The sequence below is a fragment of the Rousettus aegyptiacus genome, unplaced genomic scaffold (genome assembly GCF_014176215.1).
Source record: "Rousettus aegyptiacus isolate mRouAeg1 unplaced genomic scaffold, mRouAeg1.p scaffold_m13_p_7, whole genome shotgun sequence".
NCBI lineage: Eukaryota > Metazoa > Chordata > Mammalia > Chiroptera > Pteropodidae > Rousettus > Rousettus aegyptiacus.
Genome location: NW_023416310.1, coordinates 88,964,285 through 88,989,883, shown reverse-complemented (window position 1 = coordinate 88,989,883; position 25,599 = coordinate 88,964,285). Strand labels below are relative to the sequence as shown.

The 25,599-nt window shown below is 35.1% G+C and overlaps 1 protein-coding gene and 2 pseudogenes across 4 annotated transcripts in view; 1 reads left to right on the top strand and 2 right to left on the bottom strand.

Moving 5' to 3' along the window:
- Positions 1–24,996, top strand: part of G3BP1 (G3BP stress granule assembly factor 1) — a 32,133-nt gene extending 7,137 nt beyond the window's left edge. For 3 of the 4 annotated variants that reach the window (XM_016164381.2, XM_016164386.2, XM_016164382.2), the window contains 11 exons: positions 4,463–4,575; positions 7,343–7,424; positions 7,896–8,069; positions 10,368–10,458; positions 11,324–11,417; positions 12,583–12,784; positions 13,922–14,023; positions 14,176–14,287; positions 14,502–14,630; positions 15,246–15,355; positions 17,898–24,996. In XM_016164381.2, the coding sequence (XP_016019867.1) occupies positions 4,481–4,575; positions 7,343–7,424; positions 7,896–8,069; positions 10,368–10,458; positions 11,324–11,417; positions 12,583–12,784; positions 13,922–14,023; positions 14,176–14,287; positions 14,502–14,630; positions 15,246–15,355; positions 17,898–18,104 (1,398 nt within the window). In that variant the 5' untranslated portion in view covers positions 4,463–4,480 and the 3' untranslated portion in view covers positions 18,105–24,996. Of the gene's footprint in view, positions 1–4,462; positions 4,576–7,021; positions 7,262–7,342; positions 7,425–7,895; positions 8,070–10,367; positions 10,459–11,323; positions 11,418–12,582; positions 12,785–13,921; positions 14,024–14,175; positions 14,288–14,501; positions 14,631–15,245; positions 15,356–17,897 lie in introns of those variants that run through there. The other variant, XM_016164385.2, reaches the window with a different exon arrangement.
- LOC118605637 lies at positions 3,626–3,744 on the bottom strand (annotated as a pseudogene).
- Positions 14,824–14,942, bottom strand: LOC118605801 (annotated as a pseudogene).
- Positions 24,997–25,599: the final 603 nt, after the last annotated feature.

Below are 25,599 nucleotides of genomic sequence, written 5' to 3'. Positions count from 1 at the left end.
CCACAACTTAATCCATTTCTCATTTGACAGACATTTACATTATTACCAGTCTTATATTTTAGAAATAGGGTGGCAGTTAAGTTCTCTTTATACTTGTGCAGATAGGTGAGTTTCTCTTGTGTATATATATCTAGAAGAGAATTGCTAGATTCAATAGAATCTTTTTTGATTTTAAAAGATAACTGCAAAAATAGTTCTCCACCGTGGTGGTACCATTCGACACACCCTTCAGCAGTTTTTGCAGGTTCTCTTTTCCCTGCTTTTTTGCCAGTGTTTGGTGTTGTCTATTTTCATACTTTGGGGGAATCTACTCTGAGAAGCCGTAGGTTTAATTCGCATTTTACTGATTAGTTTATCTTTTCTTGCCCATTTAATGAGAATTGCTTCCGTTTCCTTTGCCTATTTTTCTCTTGCGTTATTTTTTATTTTAGTGATTTATATAGGAGTTCTGTATACATTCTGGATACTAATTTTTTATGATGCTGCATTTTTTCTTAATCAAGAAAATTAAACCTGGCATTTATAGAACACAAGATTAAGGCATTTTTCTATTTTGATTTTGTTAGAGTAGGCACTAATATTAAAAGTATTTGGTTGGATTATGCTCAATCATTGTGCTTCCCGACTGTTGGAAAATGTTCATAGCTCTTTGGAGTCAGTTAAAGGAAGCACCTTTAATATTTCTCTGTGAACTTTAGGAAAATTATTGGGGAAATTCTTTAGTAGTTGCCATGCAGTCTAGTAATTTGGGATTACGTGGACATTTTGAAAGTTAAGGGAATGTTTCATAAATCAAGGTCAATCCAAAAATAAATCAGATTGTGTTAATCTGAGCTGTCGTCAACATTTCCATGTGTTGGTTTTTTTTTAGAATACTTATCGATGATACTGCTTTTCAGATTAGGTAGGGAGAGTATAAAAATTACGTTCTTCAATCCTTGTAGGTAACCTTGTAGGTAACTAATAATCAACTATTGCTTCAAACTTTTTTCTGTACTGTAAACTACCTTAATCATGCCTTCATCGTTTGCTTTAAGTCAGGATCCTAAAGCCAATATAAAATGATACCGTTGGAAAAATTATAGTATCATAAGTTAAAAGTGAATTCCTTTCTATAATTGGAAAACTTCATCAGAAAATAGTCTGATAAAATCCTTTAAAAAACAAAGTCAGTGGATATCTTATTTTAAGACAAATTTAAAGGTGAAAATTTTAAATAATTTTTTAGGAGAATCTTAGCTCTTTTGACATGTGTCCTCAGAGTTGGCAGGAAGTAACCGTACAGAAAACTTCTGCCCCATGAAAAGTTGACATTGGGCCGTCCACACCTGCTGCTGGTAAATACAGAGATGTTCTGTGATCCTCAGATCTGTTAAAGTACTCCACTTGTACCAATTAGAAATCACGAAGAGTAAATTTAGGGTGTTATAAATCTAAAGAGATTTTAAAAGTCATTCAGTTTCAAGAGAGCTAAAGTATGTAAGGTAACTTGCCACTGGTTATTGGACATTGGTACTCTTTATTGCGTTTTTAAATTTTTTTTTTTATTTTTATTTTGAAAGTAATATATGTTCATCTCAGGACATTTGAGCAATGCAGAGGTCTGTGAGTCTTAAATCTTTTTAATAGGTAGATGGTGTTCTATATTATATCCACTATACTGCATTATATAAAATAAAATTGTTCATAACACAGATAGTGCAACAGTGAATACTTTTTATACCTTATTAGTGTGTATGTGCACCTTGTATTTTTAATGTAATTTTTGTATGGACTATTTTCCGGAATATAATATCTCCCTTCAAAAAAAAGAAAAAGAGAAACAGGAGTGGTCAGTGTTCTCAGATTTTAGGTTGCTAGTGTTCGGAATAAAGTGGGATAAATAAAAAGAAATGAAGTGAGTTAAGTAGTTTGATATTTTATGGTAACTTTTCCCAAGTGAAATATTCCTGATGACTACAATGAATAAAGGTTGTTTAGAATATTAATTTCAGTTCAGCAAATTTATATTCCTAGCAAAAGAATGGAATAAATTATTTAGCAGCTTTTAGCAGAAAGGTAAAACTTAGTGCCTAATTTTTTTAAAGAGAGCAGAAATTTTTAATACCTAACAGAGTAAACATAACCTAAAACAACTGTAGCTCCATGATGCATGTTTTAAAACTTGAGATATTAAGCTGTGCACTTGATTTGGTTTTAGAGTTTGACTGGACAGTTAGTCTGTGAGTACATAGGCAAGTCTTCCTAGGTAGATTATTTGGGGACCACTATAGTCATACAGTCGTCAACCTGGTGTTTTCTAAAAGGTAAAGTTTTACATGCTTGGGCTTCTGTAGTCCCAGATACTCTACAAAAATTCTTTTTCTCGCAGGAATTAATTATATTTTTATTTTACTAGCAAAATACGTAAAGGATTAGTCTTCTGGGTGACAGAAAGGGGTGTAGTTAATAGCTATAATATTAATAACTGCTAACATTCAGTTGTTGCTGTCTATCGGACACTTATAATTATGATTTTAATTTTATAGATGAATGAACTGAGGGTCGCAGAGATTAAGTTACTAGCCTAGGAGCACAGCTAATATGAATGGTGTTGGAGAATTTTTCCCAGTGAGAGAATTGGTTAAAATTGGGAGTTCCCTTTTCTTGCATCTGAAATACCCATCTAGTATTTTAAAATAGAGCGCTCAGTTTCCAAGTTTGTCATGTTTTTTGTTTGATTGTGATGGTTCACTTTAGAACTGGTAAACTGTTTGCTATCTTTCCCTCTTTTTAGGATTTCTAAGTGGCCAACTTTTTTAGTTCTTGAGTTGAAGAACTGTTCTTTCCCTAACCTAGCAGCTTTTTAGTATTTCTAGAAAATTTATATGGAACTCTAATATATAAAAAAGTTTGTTGTATTGGTTTAAGTGAATTAATGGAATATTTTAAAACTCAGAAACCATAGGCCAGAGGACCGTTAAGATTTGCTAATGTCCAGTCATAATTTTTAAGTTCCGAAGAATCTAGGATCAGTAAGAACATCTGAAATTATCCTTTTTCTAGACCAACAGCCAAGGGAAAAAATATTTCTCATTCTGCCTCAGGTTAGTCTACTTAAAGTATTTTAGTTTAAGACGTAGGATTCAAATTCTTGTTGCTGATATCCTCATAACCATGCCTGCAGGAAAATTACTTTCCGGTGTGACTGGGAAGCTCTAGACCGTAGTGGCTGTTATTTGGGGGGAAATTAAATCGTTCTTCAACTAATTTCTTAGATTTTGGTGAAATACGTAGTAAATGACATAGGTATTCAAGAATGATGCAGAAATGTACTAGAAGAGGATAAACGTATCTCTACAGATTCCTTGTGTAGAAATTGACCAACTGAATCCATTTTAACCTTTAAGAAAACAAATAAAATTTGTCATTTTTATACTGTAATTAATCTGTACATATCTCTCTCTTTGCCTTTAAATTCAAGATGATTTTATTTCCTCAAATGAAAAATTGGGATTATCTCATGTCATTTTTTTTTCTTTTTATCTTTTTTTTTTTTTTAGACGAAGCAACCCTTGGTTGACCTCAGAGATTGCAAGGACCTTGTCACCTTACAATCCTTTATTTTTATTTTTATTTATTTTTACGCCTACAGCACCCGGTCTTCTTAAGTGGTCTCCCATCCAAGTACTGACTGGGCCGGACCCTACTTAGCTTCCGAGGTCAGACAGGATCGGGCTTGTTTGGGGTGGCATGGCTGTACACGTCATTCCTCACCTCCCCGCAGTTTTTTCTTAAATAGTTGACAATATTTAAGGACTTAACTATGTGTCAGGTGCCTTTCTTAACACTTAAAGGCACTAACTTTAAATCAGAATTTTGAGGTGGTAGGGATTATTTTGTTGAATAAATACATTTTGTTAACTTTTGCCTATATTTTTAGATTATTTTTGGTCCCATTCTAGAATAAATTAAACATTTGAACTTTTAGTTTTTATGGTGTCTTTTTTTAAAGATGCTAAATATTTCCCAGACTTAGTTTTACTAAAAATGTGATGGTATGTGCCTGTATGTCTAAGCTATATTTATTTTTGATTTTATCATCATTGAGTCACATAATGCCATAAATAGGAATATGTTTGTAATCTTACAACTGAAATACTATTAATTGGGTTTGATAACTTAGGGGAATTATGATAGGATGCATGATGGATATATGTACCTATGAGGTTCTTATATTCAGTTTAAGACAATTGGATATTGGTAATCATGAATTAAATTCTTCATAGTGATCCCCCCCAAATATTTATCTGATTTTAATAAATTTGAATGTTTAGAATCTCATTCCTTTTTAAAACTGAGAATTGCTGAAGTAATCTTGTCTTATTTGAGTTGCTCTTAGCTAAGTAAGTCTCTTCTCTCCTGCTATTTCCCCCCTTGTACTTGATCTTTGTGGTTGAACATATTTCTTTTCCTTTTCCAGGTTGAATTGACCAAAGCAATGGTTATGGAGAAGCCTAGTCCCCTGCTGGTCGGGCGGGAATTTGTTAGACAATATTACACACTGTTGAACCAGGCCCCAGACATGCTACACAGGTAAAACATTTTTCTCCATGCATCATCTAATGCTGTTTTTTAGTATGTTGCTATTTATCCTTGAGATTGTTTTATTCATTGTCCATCTTGTAGGGTTGTTACATAATATTGCTTTGTAGAAGTACCAATAAATTGTGGCTATTAAAATTAAATAATTTAAAGTAGGATATACCAATATTAAAAAATTAGACTGTTATCAAAACGTATCAGAAAAGTAATGCCTGAAAATATAAAAGTATCTTATTCATGGTTTTTGTTTTTGTTTTTTTGCTGTTTCTGTTGAATCGTATTAATATACTTTTATATTGTGCTTAAAAAAAATTCTTTTTTAGTGGAAATGAAACATTAAAAAATGAAATAAATGTGGAAGTAAAACCATGCTATGTCTATGCAAACATTTTAATATACTGCTTTAGCTTTTTTTAAAAAAATAATCTGGCGTTCTTACATGAGTAACATGTATCAAATTAATTTTAGTATCCATAGAGTTTTTATTTTACAGAGATGTAGCACACTTTAATCCTGTAATGAGTTGCTTCCATTATTTCCTCTTACAGACAGTGCTGCATTATATAAAACTCTTAAGTCTACTTAATGTGGACTTGCTACAATTCTTAGAAAGTCCAAAATGTGCATTTGCTGGACCGGAACTATTTTTCCTCTATACTTTGACTAGCTTGGCTATGGAATAGCACATGATTATTAGGTGCAAAAGAAAATTAAAAATTCTTTTTTGCTATATTCGAGTTTTAAAAATTAAATTGATTGGTTAACATTATTTAACAATATATAAACTTCAGGTGTACAGCTTTATAATACAAGACCTATATATAATCATATAACACGCTATATACGCCATTGTGTCCTTACCACCCAAAGTCTAGTCTTCTGTTACCATATATTTGACCTCCTTTACCCTCTTTGTCCTCCCCATCCCTCTGTGATAACCAGCATTCTGTTTGTCTTTATGAGTTTATTGCTTTGTTTTATATCCCACATATGTGTGAAATATGGTTCTTGTTCTTCTCCATCTGACTTTTACTTAGCATGATACTCTTAAGATTTATCTATGTTGTCACAAATGGAAATATTTCATCTTTTTTATGACATAGGGTATTCTGGTTTTGTATGTGTGTGGTATATAAAATGATTGGATATAGAAAATATGGTATGTATATATACACTTATGTGTATATACATATGCGTATGTATATGTGTATACACATACACACACTTAGATTGTTTCTTTGTCTTGGCTATTGTGAATAATGCTGTAATGAACATTAGGAGTACATATATCTTTATGAATAAGTGTTTTCAAATTTGTCAAGTAGGTACCCAGAAGAGAGATTGCTGGGTCATATGGTAGGTCTATTCTTAATTTTTTGAGGGTTTTTCATAGTGGCTGTACCAATTTACATTCCCACCAGCAGTGTGTGAGGGTTCCATTATAAACTGAGAAATGGAAAATATCTCTTGATTTTTTTTTTTTAAGGCTTTACAGTTTCCAAAACACTTTCACCTTTTCCTCTTGTTCTTTTCCAAAACCTTTTAGTAAGACATTGTAGAAAAGTTAACTTCATTTTGCAGATAAAGATGCTAAGGGATTAAAAATTTGCTGGTATTCATATGACTATAAAGTGATGGAAAAAGTCTCCAAACATTTTCTTTTGTTTTATGTCAAAATATTATTCTGTATCCTTACAAGTTAGATAAATTTCATTTTAAAAAAGAGTAGGAGTTGAAACTAACCAAGTGCATTCATATATTTCTTGTCGATACTAATTTTAAGACATCCTTTTTTTCAAATTTCATTTCTGATGAAACTAACCAAGTGCATTCATATATTTCTTGTCGATACTAATTTTAAGACATCCTTTTTTTCAAATTTCATTTCTGAGGTACATCTTAGAAATAATAAAAGTGGCTTAGTGAACTGATTTTACTTCCTGATGTACAACTTTTTAATAACTTTCACAATTAAAAAGTAGATGTGGGGTTCTTGTTGGCACACATCTTTCTCCTTTTGGTAGGGGAAGGGGGATGCAGAATCAGGTTGTAGAATGGCTCATATGTGCTTATTTGTGAAAAACTTTTATCTAGAGTAAAGATATCAAGAAATCCTTATAGTGTGGTTATCCCTGGGTTGGGGCATTTCTTTTGAGTAGGTGGATATGTGAGTATGTGGCTTTTCTGATGCAGTATGTAGTATTGTAATGAAAACAAAGCAATTGAGCCTAGAATAAAATTAAAGCCATGGGAATTAAAGTCTATAGCTCTTGATTGCACCAACAAAATTATTAAAAACTGCCAACACCCACTTGCACAAGCTACTGGGTTTTTAATGGGAACTCCTTATATGCATTCTTAGATATAAAAGGACTCTCCAACTCTGCAGAGTGTAGATGTATTTATCTATATAAAAACTGCCTGATTTCTTCCTTAGTGAAAACGAACTTCTGTTTTAAGTGGCCTTCCTGACATGAACTACAGGATCCTTCCCAACTTGATTATCCTACCCTGAAAGCTGGAGCTTGTGACTTTAAAAAATAAGTGTTCTGCCTCATTCACCAAATCCATTCCCATTCAGCAAGTGTTGACCAACATGTAGGGGATAAATCTATGACTGCCTACAAAGATGGAAAAGAAAACACTATCCTGCCTCCAAGAATTTACCAGTGAGACAGTTAGGTACCAAACATGAAAAATAAATACTTGGTCTTAGGATACTTGAAGATGGCAAGTAAATTATCTTTCTGTTTTACAGATTTTATGGAAAGAACTCTTCTTATGTCCATGGGGGATTGGATTCAAATGGAAAGCCAGCAGATGCGGTCTATGGACAGAAGGTAAGCATACCAAGCTTTAGGGGCTGTTAGGCAGTTAGAAAATAACCCATAAAATTGAGATGGATACATGCTTAATAGATTCACTGATAATAAAGATCAAATTTCTCAACTTTTTAGAAATTTAGGTATTCAGTGACTATTAATATAGTCATTGAAAAACTTACACTGTTGAATTTGCTCATTTTGTATGATATTCTGAAGTTAAAATTTTTGTTTTGTTTCAGCCTGGGGAATCATCTGTTGTAAGCATTTTTTAGATATGTTAATTAAGGACAATATTTTAAAAGGCTTAGGCATAGTCAATGGGAGTATACTGCATAAAGACAAATTAGAAGTAGTATCTGTGTAGCTTGTAATTTAAATATGTAAATTCTTTTACGTTTTATGTTAGAAAGTTTTTTTTTTTTTTTTTTTTTTTTTTTGTCAGATTGTAGGAGTTTTAAGGCATTAACTCTTGCTTCGATTCCTTAGGAAATCCATAGGAAAGTGATGTCACAAAACTTCACCAATTGCCATACTAAGATTCGCCATGTTGATGCTCATGCCACGCTGAATGACGGTGTGGTGGTCCAGGTGATGGGGTTGCTCTCTAATAACAACCAGGCTCTGAGGAGGTTCATGCAGACATTTGTGCTTGCTCCTGAGGTATGAAAAAATACAGTGAAAGGTTGTGCTTCTCTTTTTAAAAACTATTCATTTTGAAATTTCAAACTTACAGAAAGTTGTAATAACGGCACAGTAACTCCTGTAGACTCCTTACTTAGAGCCACTGTCAGCACTTTTTTACATGTTTATAATTCTTTTATAATTTTTTCTATTTACATTTTATTTTTAAAGATTTTGTTAAAATATTGGTAACATACATTATTATATTACTTTCAGGTATTTACTTACCATTTTAAAATCCAAACCATTTGAAATAAGTTGGAGGTATCGTGCCTATTCATCCTTAGATCTTTAACCGAGCATTTCCTAAGAATAAGGAAATCTCTTCCATAACCATAGTACAGTTATCAAATTCAAGAAATATCGGTGCAATACAATTATCAATCTATTGTGGATATTTAAATTACAGTTGTTGTCCCATAATGTCCTTTATAGTAATCCCCCCGCCCTGTCCAAGATTCAGTCCAGTATTACACGTTGTATATAGCTATCATGTTTCCTTAGTCTCCTTTAATTGCAAATTCTTTAACCTTGTGTTTTTTATGGCATTTTTTGAAAAGCACGATCAAGTTAATGTATGAATGCTTCAGTGAAGTGTCTGATACTTGTGATTAGATGTAGGCTATACATGTGTCTTTTGCTGCCTCACATTATGGAGGCTATTGATGTCACTCAGCCTAGTTTTTTGTGGTGTTAACTTTGATCATTTAGTTGCTGTGATGTTCAGTGGACAACAGGTGTCATCACCATAAAATTAGTATTTCTGCTTTTCTCATAAGTAAGTAATTGTGGGTGACTCTTTGAGAACAATGTGAATATTGTATTTGTCATCAAACTTAAGTACTAGTTTTTGCATTCATTGATGATTCTTGCTGGAACCAACTGCTACTCTGATGGTTACAAATGGTGATTATCTGATTCTATTGTTCTATATTTATTAGTTGTTCTGTTATAGAGAACTCTGCCTCTTCTTCTGTCTATTAATCATTCATGGAGTCTTTGTTCATTTAATGGATTTAGTCCATTGCTAACTTTATATTGATGTCCAAAATGTCCCAGAGATGGTATGAACCCCCTAGTGTTTTTTGTTTGTTTGTTTTTGGTGGAGAACTTGGTAATTTTAAGTTCATCTTTATAACTTTTAGGCACTGTCCCTGTCCCGGCCCCAGCCCCAGTTCTTGAATCAACCATTTTCTTAAGGAGCCTTGGCTTCTTTTAGTTATTATGCTTATCATGAAAAGACCACAGATTTACATTGAGTAATTTCATTAGTACCAGTCTTCCAGGCTGGTCCAGGCTGGGCCTCGGCAGGTAGCCTATCTACGTAAGCATGTGCAAGTGGCTCAGTAAGGACTTGCTGATTAAATGTTTTCTCTAATCACCCTTAAAATAAGTTTTCTATTTAGGATAGTGAATCTAAAACCCTATCATTTTAATGTTCGAATATAAAATATTATGAGATCATTTTAGTCAAGATTTTAGAGGAAGGTTTAGATTATCTGCAGAATAAAACTGTTGATGGACTTTTAAATATGCAAGGAATCATGTGGGATATGATCGCCAATTGTAAGTTTACTTATAATTCCTTTATTTTACTTCAGAGGAAAATATATCCTTAGTATATTGCATTGTCACATAAACTATCGTATTGGATACTTAAAGCTCTAAGGTATATGTTGGTATCCCTTTTTACAGATGAGGAAACAGCCTTAGAAGTTGAATAACTTAGTAATCAACATAGTTGGATCTAGACTCAAATGTGTCTTATCTGGTATAGGCAAACCTTTTCAGCTATGTATCACCCTTGAGTGCTTGTGTCAGTAGGATTGTATACATATTTAGGGAATTTTAAATATCTGCTGCAGTTGGTAATAATGTATTTATTGTTTTAGAAATTATTTGAGGCATGGGCTATGGCATCTTACATACTTTAAGCTTTATCAGTTTTTGAATATCCATGTAGTGGTATTTAAAGCAAGCCATATATTTGAGTGTAGTTTTTATTTTACCAGGCATAATGTGGAGCGGGGATTTTCAGTCTTGGTGCTGTTAATATTTTGGGCTGAATAATAAGTCTTTGTTGTGGCTAGCAGTTCTGTGCATTGAAAGATGTTTAGCAGTATACCTGCCCTGTGCTCAGTAATTGTCAGTCGTGCCTCCCGGTATTGCAAGTGGCTTCTGTGGAAACACTTGCCCTCAGTTGAGAACCACTGGTACAGGGTGATGCGGTTTTTAAAAGTCTGCTGAATAAGTGAAAACTTTTTGTTGGCATTGCAGGGTTCTGTTGCAAACAAATTCTACGTTCACAATGATATCTTCAGATATCAAGATGAGGTCTTTGGTGGTTTTGTCACTGAGCCTCAGGAGGGTAAGTTACTTGTTTAAATTTTCGATGGCATCAGTTGTCCTGAAGAGAATATGGGTTTCTTGAATGTTTTCATTATACTTTATGTTCTTTATTAATAACTTCTAATTATCAAGACATGAAGGGTCTGAGTTTTAAACCTACTTGAAGCTAACAGGTTAGCCTACTTCATGGATTTTGGTAGAAGACAACTTCTAGGTCAGAAGTAGACAGGTTATTTTCGCAGCAGCTATAGAAACAGTTTTGCCACTGTTTCCATACAACATGAAGAAGTCCATATGATACCTGCACTGCAGTAGGGTGTATTACAAGAGTGGAACCCTAAGTTTAGGGAACCCAGATCTTATAATGGGCAGTAAACAAGCCTCCTCTTGGCTCTGGAGGCAAACATTATTTTCTAAGGTTGTTTGCTGTGGAAATGTTCTTAAAAGATAGTCTGCAACAAAAGGTAGCTATTTTCCCAATTGTAAAATGTATAGAAACACAAGATACCCATGGCGAATTGTCTCAAGACAATTTCTATATGGCTGAGAAGACTCTAAGTGTTTTATATTTATTTTGTAATCTAGCAGCCTTATAAATAAGTACTTTTGGTACTATCGTTCCCATTTAATTAGGGCACTGCTATATAGAGCCTCTGTTAGATTTACTGGCAATGTGACTTCAGATTCCATGTTTTTAACACAAACACTATAATTACTTTAATTCTGTTATTAAAGCCTATGCCATTATTTTACAGAATTGCCTTATTTACATTTGTATATATATCTGCTTTTCTCTTATTGCCTTTTTTATTATGAACATCGTGAAATTGAGTGTATTTGTGATCAAGTAATAAACATAAATTACTTTAAATTTCTTATCTCAGAATCTGAGGAAGAAGTAGAAGAACCTGAAGAAAGACAGCAGACACCTGAGGTGGTACCTGATGATCCTGGGACTTTCTATGATCAGACTGTCAGGTAAGGAAACCTTTATCTGTCCAGAGCTGCATGAGAATTTGGATTGTCCAGTCTTTCTCTTTGTTGGAGGACAGTCATGTAATCTCAGGTATTATCTCAGAGAATAATGATAATTTCTCAGAAGAAAGGTTTTGCTTTTTGTATCTTCGAACCAACAAAATCTGTAATGTGTTCAATAAAGATTGCACTAAGAGGACTGTTTAAATAGTATCCACCAGTTGCTTTTTGGTTTAGTTTTTTCTGGGTGGTAAGGACTTATTTAGAGATCAGACATAAATTAATAGAAATTCAGACATGAGCTTAGTAGCAGTAAAGAATTTCATTAACTCAGACAATAAATGTGTGACTATCTTAGGGTTTTTTTTTTTTTTTTTAATCTGCAGTGGAACAGAAGTGTTTGCTAGGAATAGAAATTTATACAGGATTTACTTGTTGCCATATGATAGCAGTAACATTCATATTCAGTGCTTAAAGGATGTTTTGAAATTTTTCTCCAGGTGTAGTGATGAATTACCTCAGTACTTACCTGGGGTGCTTGTTGAAAATGATTTATTGTCACACCACAAACCTACTAAACTAGAATTTCATGGGGGAAAACCCCTGCAGCTTTAACAAACTGATTATGTGAAAGTGTAAAGAACTATTCTGAATCGTAACTATTGTCTTTTTTTTTAAATTCTTTGTTTTTATTTATTATGAGTTTTTCATGCTAAAAAACACATAACAAAATTTGTCGTCTTAACCATTTTTAACTGTGCTGTATAGTAGTGTTAACTGTATGCATGTGGTTGTATAATACTTCTCTAGAACTTTTCATTTTGCAAAACTGGAACTGTACCCAGAGAACAACTCGTCTATCCTTTCCCCTCTCCAGCCATAGCCTGTCACAGTTTTGTGATGTGTGATGTGTAAATTGTAATAGTTTGGGGATTCTGAGAAACAGTGGTTTGGTTCATTTTAATCCATTTTGATGCATGTACTGACGAGAATTTAGCTAGTCTGACAGTTAACGATTTGCTCATTGAGTATTTTTCTCAAAACTGTTAATACGGAGATGTATTTCTAAGACCTTTTTTGGGTTCAGGTCTCTAGTTAATAAATACTTGGGAGTTACTTGCTAAATCAATGGAGGCAGAATGATTTTTTTCAAATTTTCCTGTGAAAGCAATGACTTGGAAGAACATTTAGAGGAACCTGTTGCTGAACCAGAGCCCGATCCTGAACCGGAATCTGAGCAAGAACCAATATCTGAAATCCAAGAGGAAAAGCCCGAACCAGTATTGGAAGAAACTGCTCCTGAAGATGCTCAGAAGAGTTCTTCCCCAGCACCTACGGACGCAGCTCAGACAGCGCAGGAAGACCTGAGGGTATGGAACACGCCTTTGTTTTTATTCTATTTCTAGTTTATTTTTAAAACTCTCCCTTCTTTATTATTATTTGGTTTTCCTTTGTAGGTGCATTTACATATTTGGTGGTTCAGAGAAATTTCTTACATGTTGAGCCATGCCTCGGATATTGCTTATATTACATATTGCTTTATAAAAACAAAAATAACTTTTTTCCTCTCTAAGGAAACATGAGTACTTTTTAGACTAAAAATTTCAGGTGCTTTCTTATTTTTACCACCATATCAACAACCCATCATCTTTTTAATATTTCATCTTTCAAATTACATGCTTGTTATAACAAAAAGTGGTAATGTATCTTTTAAAAAATTACATGGCACAACAGACTTTTCCAGCCTTTTTCTGTGAAACTTAATTGAGGATGACTTTACAGTATTAGTCGAAATTAGAATACCTAATTTCAAATACTTAAGCTTTTCAGTTACTCCTGAGTCACAGTGCGATGGTGTTCACTGAACCCACAGAACCTTTACATTCGTTACTCAGAAGGAACATGTTTTACGGTTATATTTATGCGGTCAGTGTTCTTACATAACATCATTTATGCATTTTTAACAGTTAATTCAATGTCTGTGTGGTGGTAGTATTTTAGGTATGGGAACTATCTGTAAAATGGATAGGGTTCTTGGTTTGGTCTCCTTTAGCCAGTAGGTGAGTAGGAGAGAAGCGGTGAGATGACTTTAGCTTGCAGGTAGAAAAGTAGGTTGGCCAGATTGAAAATGGATGACCAGTTAGCTGGTTATAATAATACTCCTGGAGAGAGATGATGATATTTTGGGTTAGGGTCATGGTAGTTGAGATGGAGAGAAGATAATTAAGTGTTAAATAATAGGATTTGGTGATTTTGATATGGATTGAAAAGATGTTAAAGATCATTCTCAAGTTGGTGAAATTGGGCCATGTTTGTATCATGATAATTCTAAATAATTTTAGTACTAAATTTGTAAATAGGGCAGAGGGAATATCAAGATATTTGTAAATTCCATCTTGCCTATGAAAACGTGATGCGTATATTACGTATAAGAAATCAAGAGCCAATAGCTTTTAAGTTGTTTCGATATATGGTGTAATCATCTGGTGTTGGTGTTGTTGCCTCAGACATTTTCCTGGGCATCTGTGACCAGTAAGAACCTTCCGCCCAGTGGAGCCGTTCCAGTTACTGGGATACCACCTCATGTTGTTAAAGTACCCGCTTCACAGGTAAGTTTCTAATCGAGCTTGTATATAAAGGCAGATTTACTTGTATTTTGTGTAATGGGGTTTCATAGAGGTTTAGAGAATGTGGGAACTTCACAAGAAAAAAAGTAAACTTGCTTTGTTTTCACACAAAAGTTAACTTATAAATTTTTTAGCCTCGTCTGGAGTCTAAACCTGAATCTCAGATTCCACCACAGAGGCCTCAGAGGGATCAAAGAGTTCGAGAACAACGAATAAATATTCCTCCCCAGAGGGGCCCTAGACCAAGTAAGAGCTCAGAAGGGTGACTTTTCTGGTTGGGGAATTTTGAGGTGAGAGCTTATTTTGCCAGGGGTGGGGCGGGAGCAGTGATTGATATTTGTTTACTTAAAGCAGAATTGTGGAGTTGATAGAATTACCTTTATTTAAGGTAGAGAAAAAAATATTGGCCTGAAACAGTCACTAAAAGGTATTTTCTTTGTCTTTCATTGCTGTTTTTAAGTTCGGGAGGCTGGTGAGCAAGGCGATGTTGAACCCCGAAGAATCGTGAGACACCCTGACAGTCACCAACTTTTCATTGGCAATCTACCTCATGAGGTGGACAAATCAGAGCTTAAAGATTTCTTTCAAAGTAGGTTATCAAGTTCTATCTGTCTATCCATCCATCCATCCATCCATCCATCCATCCATCCATCCATCCATCCATCCATCCATCCATCCATCCATCCTATCTATCTATCTTATCTATCTATCATCTATTTATTTGCGGATTGCAAGGACCTTGTCAGTTTACAATCCCTTATTTTTTTATTTTTTATTTTTTATGCCTACAGCACCTGGTCTTCTTAGGTGGTCTCCCATTCAAGTACTAACCAGGCCCAACCCTGCTTAGCCACCAAAATCAGATGGGATTGGGCTTATTCAGGGTGGCATGGCTGTAGATGGTGATTAAGTTTTAAACACTAGGTTCAGGTAATGCAGCACTGCCCAATGGAAATAGAAGATGAACTACATATATAATTATTTAACGCAATGTGTCTGAAATGTCATTTCAACATGTAAAAATATGAGATAGTTGACATTTTTCCATACTAAGTCTTTTTATGCTTACGGCACATCTTCAGGCTAGCCACGTTTCAAGCACTGTGTAGCCAGCCACATGTGACTAGAGGCTATCATAGTACATGTGTAATATTTAAAATAAATGTTATAATAAGTTATTTGAGAATTTGTATTTCATTTGCAGAATATGGGAATGTGGTTGAGCTGCGCATTAACAGCGGTGGGAAATTACCCAATTTTGGTTTTGTTGTGTTTGATGATTCTGAACCTGTTCAGAAGGTTCTCAGCAACAGGGTAAGCAGTTTTTCATATATTTTTTCCCCCCAATAAGATTGTGTTCATCTTTACAACTATGCCCTTTATGTAAAGTTTATGTATTACAATGTGTTTGAGTAATATACTCCATCATAGTCAACCATTATTAAAAGAACTGCCTGAGAGTTTAGCAAAACGAAAATGTCTAAATAACAGGTTTCGAATAAGTGAATGATGAAAGTGAAATAACTAATAAGTTATCAGTGCACCGAGACTTAGGGAAATTCCTTTTCTTGGTGGTGGCTTCTGGTGTAGATGAAATACAATGTTACATTTAGCTAAGATAACTTAAGAGCCAGTTTGACCAGAGAAGTCTTGGTATATAACGGTTGTCTGAGTATAACTGTGAGGAGCTTCTGCTGTTATTCTATAAATGTCCGGGTTTGGAGTCACCCTGCCTGGGACCACTTTTATTAATATGACTATTGGTATAAGTAATAACTTTTAAAATATACAATTCAGTGGTATTTATTGACACATTATTGTGCAACCATCACCTATCTAGTTAACAAAACATTTAAATCAAAAGTAAGCCCCTTATTTATTAAGCATTCCCTCTCCCATTCCCCATATTCTCTCTCCCCAGCGTCGAGCCACTACTAATCTGCTTTCAGTCTCTGCGAATTAAACTACAAATTTTATTAGCTATGTAATAGAAATATTGTAGATCATTATTTCTTAGAGGTTCTCCTGAATGTTAATGGGTATACTGAAAAGTTTGTTTTGGTCATAACATCATGTGAGTCTTAATCTGCAAGTATGCATCATCTTTCAAACTGACCACTGCCTTTGGGAAGCATTGGCACAACACTGAGAAATGAGGACAGAACAGTGGCTTATGTCACCAATGTCACATAATACCAAACCCAGAAATCTCCGGTAGATTTTGTGGATAAATCCATCATTGAGCTTGCAGTAGATCCAGTGGGCAACCTTTTTGGTACAGCCTTGAATTCATGCTTCCTAAGAGCATATCATAATCCCAGCGGGCCAAAGGAGGTCAGACCTGATAGCTGGTTTCCTAGAACTAACTGCTGGAGATCAAGAGTTTGTTTTACTTTGTGAATGTGGGTAAGCCATGGCATCTTCATGCATAAGAATTGTTTGTTCGAGATCAGTTTCCTTAGAAAAAGGGCTGTGAATATGTCTTAGAGGTTCTCCTGAATGTTAAAGGAATTTCCTTTTTTCCTTCAGATTGCTTCTACTCTTATGGTAACTCCTCAGAGATGACTTTCATAACTACATTTTAAAACATCTCAGCCTCAACCTGTCTTTCCTTAATCTTTCAGACTTATATATGATTTGATATTTCCTGTTTAGAACATTGCTGGGAACAATGTTTCAGATTGTGTGTGAAGTGATTTATATATAGTGTGTATATAAAAAAATTTACTTTAAGTATTAAATATATATATAAATGTACAAATATAAATTTAATTCAAGTTTAAAATATAAATTGGCCCAAAAGAAGCCCTTTTTTTAATGTGTACTTTCAGATACTCCTTTATACTTTGAGGACTTCAACTATAGCTTGCTTTTCCCTCATCTCCATTGTATTGGTGAAATCTACCATACTCCATTCAGTAATTTTTTATGAGTACAAAATATATAAACCTGATAACCTGGTGTTTGATACACTTCCGTGTAACATGGTGGTTCAGAGCTTATACTTTCCAAATAGGATGCCTTGGTTTGTATGCCTCTTCCATCATGCAGTTTCTTAACCTCTCTGGCCCTTCATTCACTGGTCTTCTAAAATAGGTACAACAACTCTCAGAGAGTTGTTGTGAAGAGATAAAAGAGGTAATAAAAGTGAAGCATGTAGAACACTTCTCTGCATAGTAAGTATTGTTAGATATTTTTTAAAAATCACAGAAAACCAGTGAGTGCTAGTGAGGAGTGTACATTGAAGTCGCTGGAATCTTAAGTAGCTCTTTGTTTTCTACTTAAACTGTGTTGAGTTTAAAAAAAAGAAGGCCAAAGACTTAGTGTGGATCTATCTATTTTTCCTTTCAATAAGATACATTATCTTTATTGTGTTCAATATTTTCCAAAATTCTATTGAGGCAAATAACATTTTCTTAAATTTAGATGAAATAAATGATGTTTTCAAGATGTATATATACTTTGCATAAATATGTGCAGCACAATCTTTCCACATTAGGTGATGATGGGGTTTTATTCTAAGCCTACCAATCCATAAAGAAGGTGACAATTCTTATATTCTGTTTATGTAATTCTATGGGAAATTAAGATATACTTTAATATAAGCACAATGAGACTTACTTGTGCTGCTGTGCTATTTAAATTGACTTTTTTGAACTAGTTTGCATACCTGACCATCTTTCCATGTATTTGTTAATGGGGGCCATTTATGTGTTCAGAATTTGAAACAAAAACTGAACCATGAGAGCATACGTGATTTGTAAGCTGCTGATTCTTGATAATAGCTTTGCTTTATCATTGGTGGTTGGTAGCACATCAGCACTGTGTGTAAGTCTGCTCACCTTGACTCTTACAGCCCATCATGTTCAGAGGTGAGGTCCGTCTGAATGTGGAAGAAAAGAAGACTCGAGCTGCCCGAGAAGGGGACCGGCGAGATAACCGCCTACGGGGACCCGGAGGCCCTCGAGGTGGGCTGGGTGGTGGAATGCGAGGCCCTCCCCGTGGAGGCATGGTGCAGAAACCAGGATTTGGAGTGGGAAGGGGAGTTGCTCCAAGGCAGTGAATTTTTCTTCACCGATCTTCATGCAGCAGTGCAAACCCCGCTCCTGCAGAATGGTGAATTTCTTCATCCACCCTTTGGTGTCTTGCAGTATGGCCTTGGTCTCATAATACTGCTTACGTTTGTACCATTTTACTTTTTGTGTTAATGGTGTGTGTTCCTTTCCCCTTCCTTCCTTCCCCTCCCCTCACCTTTTAGTCTTTCACTTCCAATTTTGTGGAATGATATTTTAGGAAAAATGGATTTTTAAAGAAGAAAAAAAAAGACTGATTTCCTTGCTTTACTTCGCATATACAGACTGGATGTTTTTTTTTTTAACGGCCATTTTCCCAGAGGAATGTGTTTCCCTTATTACTGACATTGGGATATTTCTTACTTATTTTCTACGCGTTTCAAAAGTCTTTGAGAAATACAGGATTTGATAAACATTTCGAAGGCAGGAAAAACCGTAATTGTTCTTTGAGAGTCATGACTACCTTCTGGTGTGGAGAAACTGCCATTGGAGAAATTGACAGTTTTGATTTTCACTGGTATGGTTAAAAACTGAATAAAAGGTGTTGGTAGAGTTTTTTCTTTGATCTGTGATCACAAAACAATTCTAAAACCTGTTTTTACCATTGAAATTTAAATTGTGAGATAGATTTTAAATGTCTAGAGTATAACTGATATGCTTTTCTTGAATTGTTAGGTTTTTTTGAAGTAGTTTTTTTCATGTTTAATTTGTATTTGTAAAAAAAAAAAAAACTAAAAAACAAAACAAAACTACCCTTCCCCCTAATCTGAATAATTCAAAACCAGAGCAAAACTGTGTGCCTTCTATTTATCTCTGATTCCAGTCTTGGCGATTGTTTAAAGAAAAATAATAAAATGTCTAGATTTGTTTTTCAGGTTCAGAGTATGTTGGGAATTGTAGAATCCCTCTTTCAACCTTGTATGTCTTCTGTTTATTTGTTATGCCTTATTCTGAAATTGAGTCTCAAACTGGAATGCCTTTGAGGACAGATGCTTCTATAGAGGTCCTTTGACCTAAATAGTTCAGCATTTGTATTTTATTTTGATATCTGTTCAGAATTCTAATCATAGCTCATGAGGAGGAATGTGATTTTAATATTGGACTTTGCTGATGTGCTTGAGTGTCTGCTAGTTTTCTTCCTTTAAATCATAGCCATATGGTAAATTTTATATTTTATTATGGTTCTCTTTTATTGATGGACATGCAGTGGGTGATTCTTGGAAACAGCCAATTTTTATTAAAATATTTCTGGAAGAAAATTTAATCTGGCAATATAGACTAATGCTCGTTTTACATAGTATGTTTGTTGAATGCTGTGTGTGAGGTGGGTGAAGGTTTTGTTTACACATTTGTAAAGCAAGGCTTTGTATGATTACTTGTCATTACTAATTGAAGGGCAACGAGGTTGTCAAATTTAACTTATTTATTTTCTTCTTAACAGTGTTCATCTTTAGGACTGTTGTTCGAGTAGGAATAGGAATGTTTTGTTTTGCTGTTACTGGGAAACTAGGTTTGCTTAAGGGTGTGGTCTTAAACTAAAATGAAGTTTGATGTTATCAGTTGGTCCGCAGTACCTCAAATATTTGAAAATGGGCAACATCTTCACATAAACAAACTTATATAATGGAGTCACATGGCTGTTTTGGGTGTCAGTTTAAGTAATTATTTGGTAACCAATTAATTTGTCTCAGGCTAGTGATAATTGGAAGAAATTCAGCTTGTACTTCTGTAGCTTATATTAAGCTTGTGGTGGAAAGAAAAAAAAACAGCCTGAGTTATTTTTGGAGTATTAAGATCATAAATTATGGATAACCTAGAAATCATTTTTCAGAAGTGAATAAACCATACATTTCAAAATAGGAATTTTTCCTACTCAGGGGTTTAAGGGCACCAACTAGATGCAGTGATATTCAACTCGAGCTGGGTATTCTATCGTAGAGGACATTTGGAAATGTGCGACATTGGAGGGGAGACACTGCGTCGGGCATTCAGTGGGTGGGGACCAGCAGTGCCAAATGTTCTGTGAAAGCGAATCAATGTGATGAGAATAGGAATGGTCCCTACTCCTCTGGTGCGTGGCGGGTTAGGACAACTGGAGTAGAAGACTTACTCTTTTGAAATAAAGCCTCAGATAAATAAAACAAGCAAATTAGCAAGTAGAAATCTCTTTCAGGAATTATAATATCTACTGCAAGTAATAATCTCATTTTCCTTCATTTGTACCAATAGTGTGGTTTTTGGAAATGTTGGAGAAGTAGTAGCAATGTGTAGCTGCTGCTTTGTAACTTGCACAGAATTACTGCCTAATCTCAGAAAACAAAAGCTTGCTTCAGTAATTTCACTTCATCGGAGTTGGGATGACTGTAGAGTTTTGGACTTTCTAAACAGGATTTAGCATCATGGTTAACACTATTAAGAATCCCGATATTGTTTACATTATTGCTGATGCAATAAATGTGATACCACAGAGGTATATGTATTCACACAGGTAGAAAGTGAAATTAAATAGGGAAAGATTTTTCTTTAGGCAGCATTAGCTCATCACAGTCAACCTTTTAAGATTTTAAAATATAATTTTTCATATGTAGGAATGGCCCAATGTACAGTTATTTTCTACTGAGCTTAACACCCACCACCCATTTTTTTTTAACCTAGTATATTAGTAGGTAAAATTAGTTTGATTCAATGGGTCTTCTTTATAATCTCTTGAAACTATATAGATCTTGGGACTTAAAAAATACTTTTGCTTTTATGGTGAGGTTGAGCTTTACTTTTGTATTCCTCTGTTCTCAACTTTTGAGCTATTGCTGGGTAGCGGTGAAATGGATAATTCCAAAATAATTACTTGGCTTTGAATGAGTAGGTTACTGCCACAGTGTTAGTTGTAGTTGAATTGCACTTTAGTTTTAGATTATAAAATGAATTTTCACAACGACTCTGTGGATTAGGTGCTATTTCCCCCAAAGCAGATAAAGAAGAAACTACATCAGAACAGTTACTTGACTAGGCCTCCAAGTCATCCATGTAGCAAGGAGCAGCAGACTGGCCTCTAGAACTGATGCTTTTTCTCTAGAACCAGAATGCCTACTTATTCACATTTGAGCAACATTAAGATAATAGGACATGCTTATAATAATTACCATAGCATAGAGACCCAGTCTACAAAATATTCATAACGAAGTTAGCATTTCTGTTCTCTGTTTCCTTTAGGGTAAACAAGAAAAGTAAACTGATTTTTGTAGGGCTTCTTTTGATTTGCAGACTATGTGGTAACACAGTAACTTCTTGTTAGATTATTTTCTTGTTTGTTAATACATGGAGTACAATCTTGGATTCTGTATGTGGATGATAACTATTTTTATAGCATAATCCAGGTGAGTTTGTAGCAGTTGTGTTTTGTGCTTATAACTGCCATTCTCTGATACTTTTCTTCATCTCTATTTGAAAATCCTTGTAGAGTTTATGATTTAGTAGAAGACGTGGCACTTTATAGAAAGAAATTTGTTAGACTCTATATGGAAATAATCTTTCTGTGAGGTTTAAATTTGTAGACCATTGTTTATGTTCAGTGGCCTGTTTTATGTAAATGGTTGCATTTGTCAAACCTACTGATCTAAAGATATCTTTTATATTGAAATTTATTTTTGTGCTACTTAAAAGAATCTCTGCAGGAACTGCATACAAATGACCTTTTAGTTCTGCAATTATGAACCTTGTAAAAGAAGCAACTTCAACATTTGTTTGAGTATGGGGTTCTAGCTAACTGCCTAATATGCCAAAAATGGGCAGTGGACAGTTAACGGTAGTCTTCCATAAATGTTTTAGAAACCTTAAAGAATGTATTAGAAACTTAACAGTGTCTTGTGTGGGATGAGGGTGTAGGTTAATGTTGCTGATAAAGTAATGGCCATGTGGCACTAGATAATAAGGATTTCTGGTTTTAAGGTAGTAACATCTTTTGGGATCTGTATTTGTATACTGTGATAATTAGGTTCTGAGGACCACATGTAGGCTTGTGAACTCTTATTAGACTATATGAAAGGAGAAATGGCGGCGCATGTTAGATAAAACTTATTTTACATCATTTTTAATGACTATGTATCCAGCACAGGATAATGCTGAAATTAGACTGCTTTGCTCATGCTTTCATGAAACAGTCTCTCATCATGGCCTAAGTAGTTTATTAAAGGTGGCCTGAAACAGCTGGTTTTAGTTTTGAATTAGCGCGAATATAGGCCTTAGAATCAAAGTTTTCCGCTTTTTGATTATATCATGTTTAGAAAACCTTGGGCAGTCTCTCCTCCTCCAATTTCCACTTGAACTTGGTAATTTTTTAGTTCCCTGTGAGAAGAAAATAGGATTGGAAATCAGTTCCATTGTTACTTCCATAAACCACCTGGCTGGCCAACTACAGAAATCCATACATGTTCAATACTTTGAAATGTGGCCAGTGTCACAGATTCTAAAGGGACTTATGTCCATTCAATGTGTCTTAGTTTCTTAAAAAATAAAGTTAAGGAATGTTTACCAAAAATTCACTGTGAATTATTTTAACAACTATTTTTCATAAACCCACTTATGGGTAGTTTGCCTGTACTTTTGGTGGTAATTATAGGGATGATTATATGTCATTTAATCTGGATATAAACAGTTTTAACTTGCTATAATTAACCATTTTGGTTACTGATGCTTTCCTTAAGCTTTGCTGTCACCTGTTCGACTTTGGATTTGGTTTAAATTCTTAAATGGTTTTGTGAAGAGTGTGAATATGCACTGATTTGGTCCTTTTAAATGAAGACATACCAAGAAGCTGGCATAAAGAAGTACGGAGAAGAAAAGGACTTCTTTTATTTTAAAGATTCAGTACACTCTTTTAAGTAGAATATGTAGAACACGTCATGTTAAAAATAAATTCATGTAGGTAGATGTTAGCTTTGGAAGAAGAGTGGGGTGGAGGTGGAATTTAGCTAATGGCATAGGAATTATTTGTGATTGATACAGAAAAATCATAATTTTAAGTGAGAAACAATAATGTATTCTTTAAACTTCCTTCCCATCCTGATTGTTACCACAAAAGACAGGAGAAGCTCCTAGAATTCTTTGAATCATAGAAAGTTAGTGCTGGAAAGGACTAACGCGATTTATGCAACCCCTTAATTTTTCAAAGGCTAGGTGACTCAGAGAATTATCAGTACAGTCTCACATCGGCTTGTAGAAGTAACAGGGAGCACGTTCAGGCATCACCAGTCTGCCCTAGTTCACTGTAGGAAGCCAGCGCTGTCAAAGGTCTGGATGTGGGGAGAAAAGGGAAGGAGCCACATTTTATATGCTTGCCCAGTTGCTTCTATAGCTCAGTTTTCATTACCGAGTTTTCTCTGATTTCTTAGAACTGTCTTAATGCCCATTTCTGCCAGGGCCTGTTGTCTAAGGACGTTAACTTGTGCTCCCCTCAGGGATGGGTTTACTACTAGCTGTCAGAAAGCTATTGGGTATCCTAATGTGTTAATAGCTGAAACTCAGCTGTAATTTTCTCCTGAATCGGTCAGCATTTTGCAATCTGTACATTGTGGTGCTTTCCCCACCTTGTATTGTTATAACTGTAAGCTCCTAAGGGGCAGCAAATTGGTCTTAGACATGTACCCTGTTCAGTGTCTGGCAATGCCATATTTGCATCAGGGTCCTGATCTTCCTTTTCAGTAATTGTTCCCACTCTTCATGGAAGTGATGCTCCAGCCGTGCTGAACTACTTCCGGTTCCTCTAATCTGCCAGGCATTGCTGACTCCGTGGCTTTGAGTGCCTTCTTTCTTCCCCGAAGATAGACAAACGTCTGCATCCTCCTTCCGCCCCCAACCCCATACCATCAAAGACCCAGTTTGAGAGCCAATTTTTTTTCCATAAGAGAGGAGATTTGCAACAGGAGCGGAGAACCCCTTTTTGGGAATCGATCTGGCCGGAATTTGAAGTAAGGAGCACATTCATTCTCATCTTCTTCCCTTCCACATCGTCCCTCCTACTTGGGATTCTGTCCCAACCTTCATTTAAAAAAAAACAACGAAGTGTATTCCTAGAGCTTACAACTTACCCCTTCAATGTAAGATTAGAATGACCTGTGTCTGTTTTACTACCTTATTTAGACCATAAGTTCCTAGAGGACAAGGACAAGGGGTATTAATCCCTGTATTCCCCCAGAAGTTACAGTGACTTGTATGAAAGAGTCCTTAAATGATGATTCATTGAATTGAGTAAATCAGTGTATTTGTTTTCATTCTCACAAGGGAGGCTTACCTAGAGATAAGACTTTATTGAATACATTTTCGGCACTATGACATTTCATAGTGGAGGGGATTGCTGGAAAGTTTGAGGGGTGGGCAGAGGAGGGGGAGGAAGGTCACTAGTCATTTTGAGGTACTTCCATCCCCGATCTGAGTACGTAGTGCATCCTAGGCACTTTGTTTTTTTTTGCAGAAGAATTTTACGTGCCAATTTTTATTTCTTTTCACAAGCCTGTTCCATTGTTCTCTCACTTCATGTCCTCACACTCACGCCCCAAATCGTAAGTCACCTGCTTGGCTTTTTCTTTTTCCCCACATCCAGTCTCCGGCCAAGTCCTGTCAGTTCTACCTCAACAGTCTTTCACATCTTTCTCCTCACCTAGATAATTTCAGTGGCCTCTCAGCTTCCTTGATCTCTTCTTATCCCAGCCTCCATTAAATCTAATATTAGATTCATCTTACCGAAACATAGCTCTGACTATGTATCCCATGTATGTGTTCTATCACCCCGACTAGACTGTAAGCTCCTTATGGGCAGGATCTATGTCTGAGTCATTTGTGTATCTCTCATCATGCATATCAATAAATATTTCTTGAATGAATAACTTACAAGCCTTGTCAAGTGAAATTATGTTTTCCAGATTATATGTAGGTTTCTGGGGTAATTGAAAAGATTCCAAAAGTTCTCTCACATAAAGTTGGTTGATTAGTAACAACTGAATTAACCACAGAGAAAATTTCAGAAAACTTTATTTTTTTTTTCCATTGGAATCAGCATGGATATGTGTATATGGATGGTTCAATAAATATATTTTTATATACATGTATCACAGAAATTTTACATTCCATCTTCAGACTGCAGAAATAGAATTTTTTTTACAAGCCAAAAAATAACTGCCATAACTTTTATGACTTCATGCAAAAAAGGGGGAAAAGTAAGGGGCGAGGGGTGGGGGGGAATTGATTGGTCAAGGTTAAAAGGTAAGAAGTAAAAATGTTTCGTTAAGGAAGCGATTGCTCAACACGCTGCTTAAGGTGGTAGCCAAACAAATCCTTAACTGCAGCATTAAGGCCATACCAAGTTTATACATATATACAATGAAATTTCCATATAAAAGACATACTATCACATTTTCTTCTGGGAAAGGATGAGGAGCTTTGAGAAATTCCGACCCAGATTTCTAGGCCAAGTTGTTTAAGATGTCCCCAGGC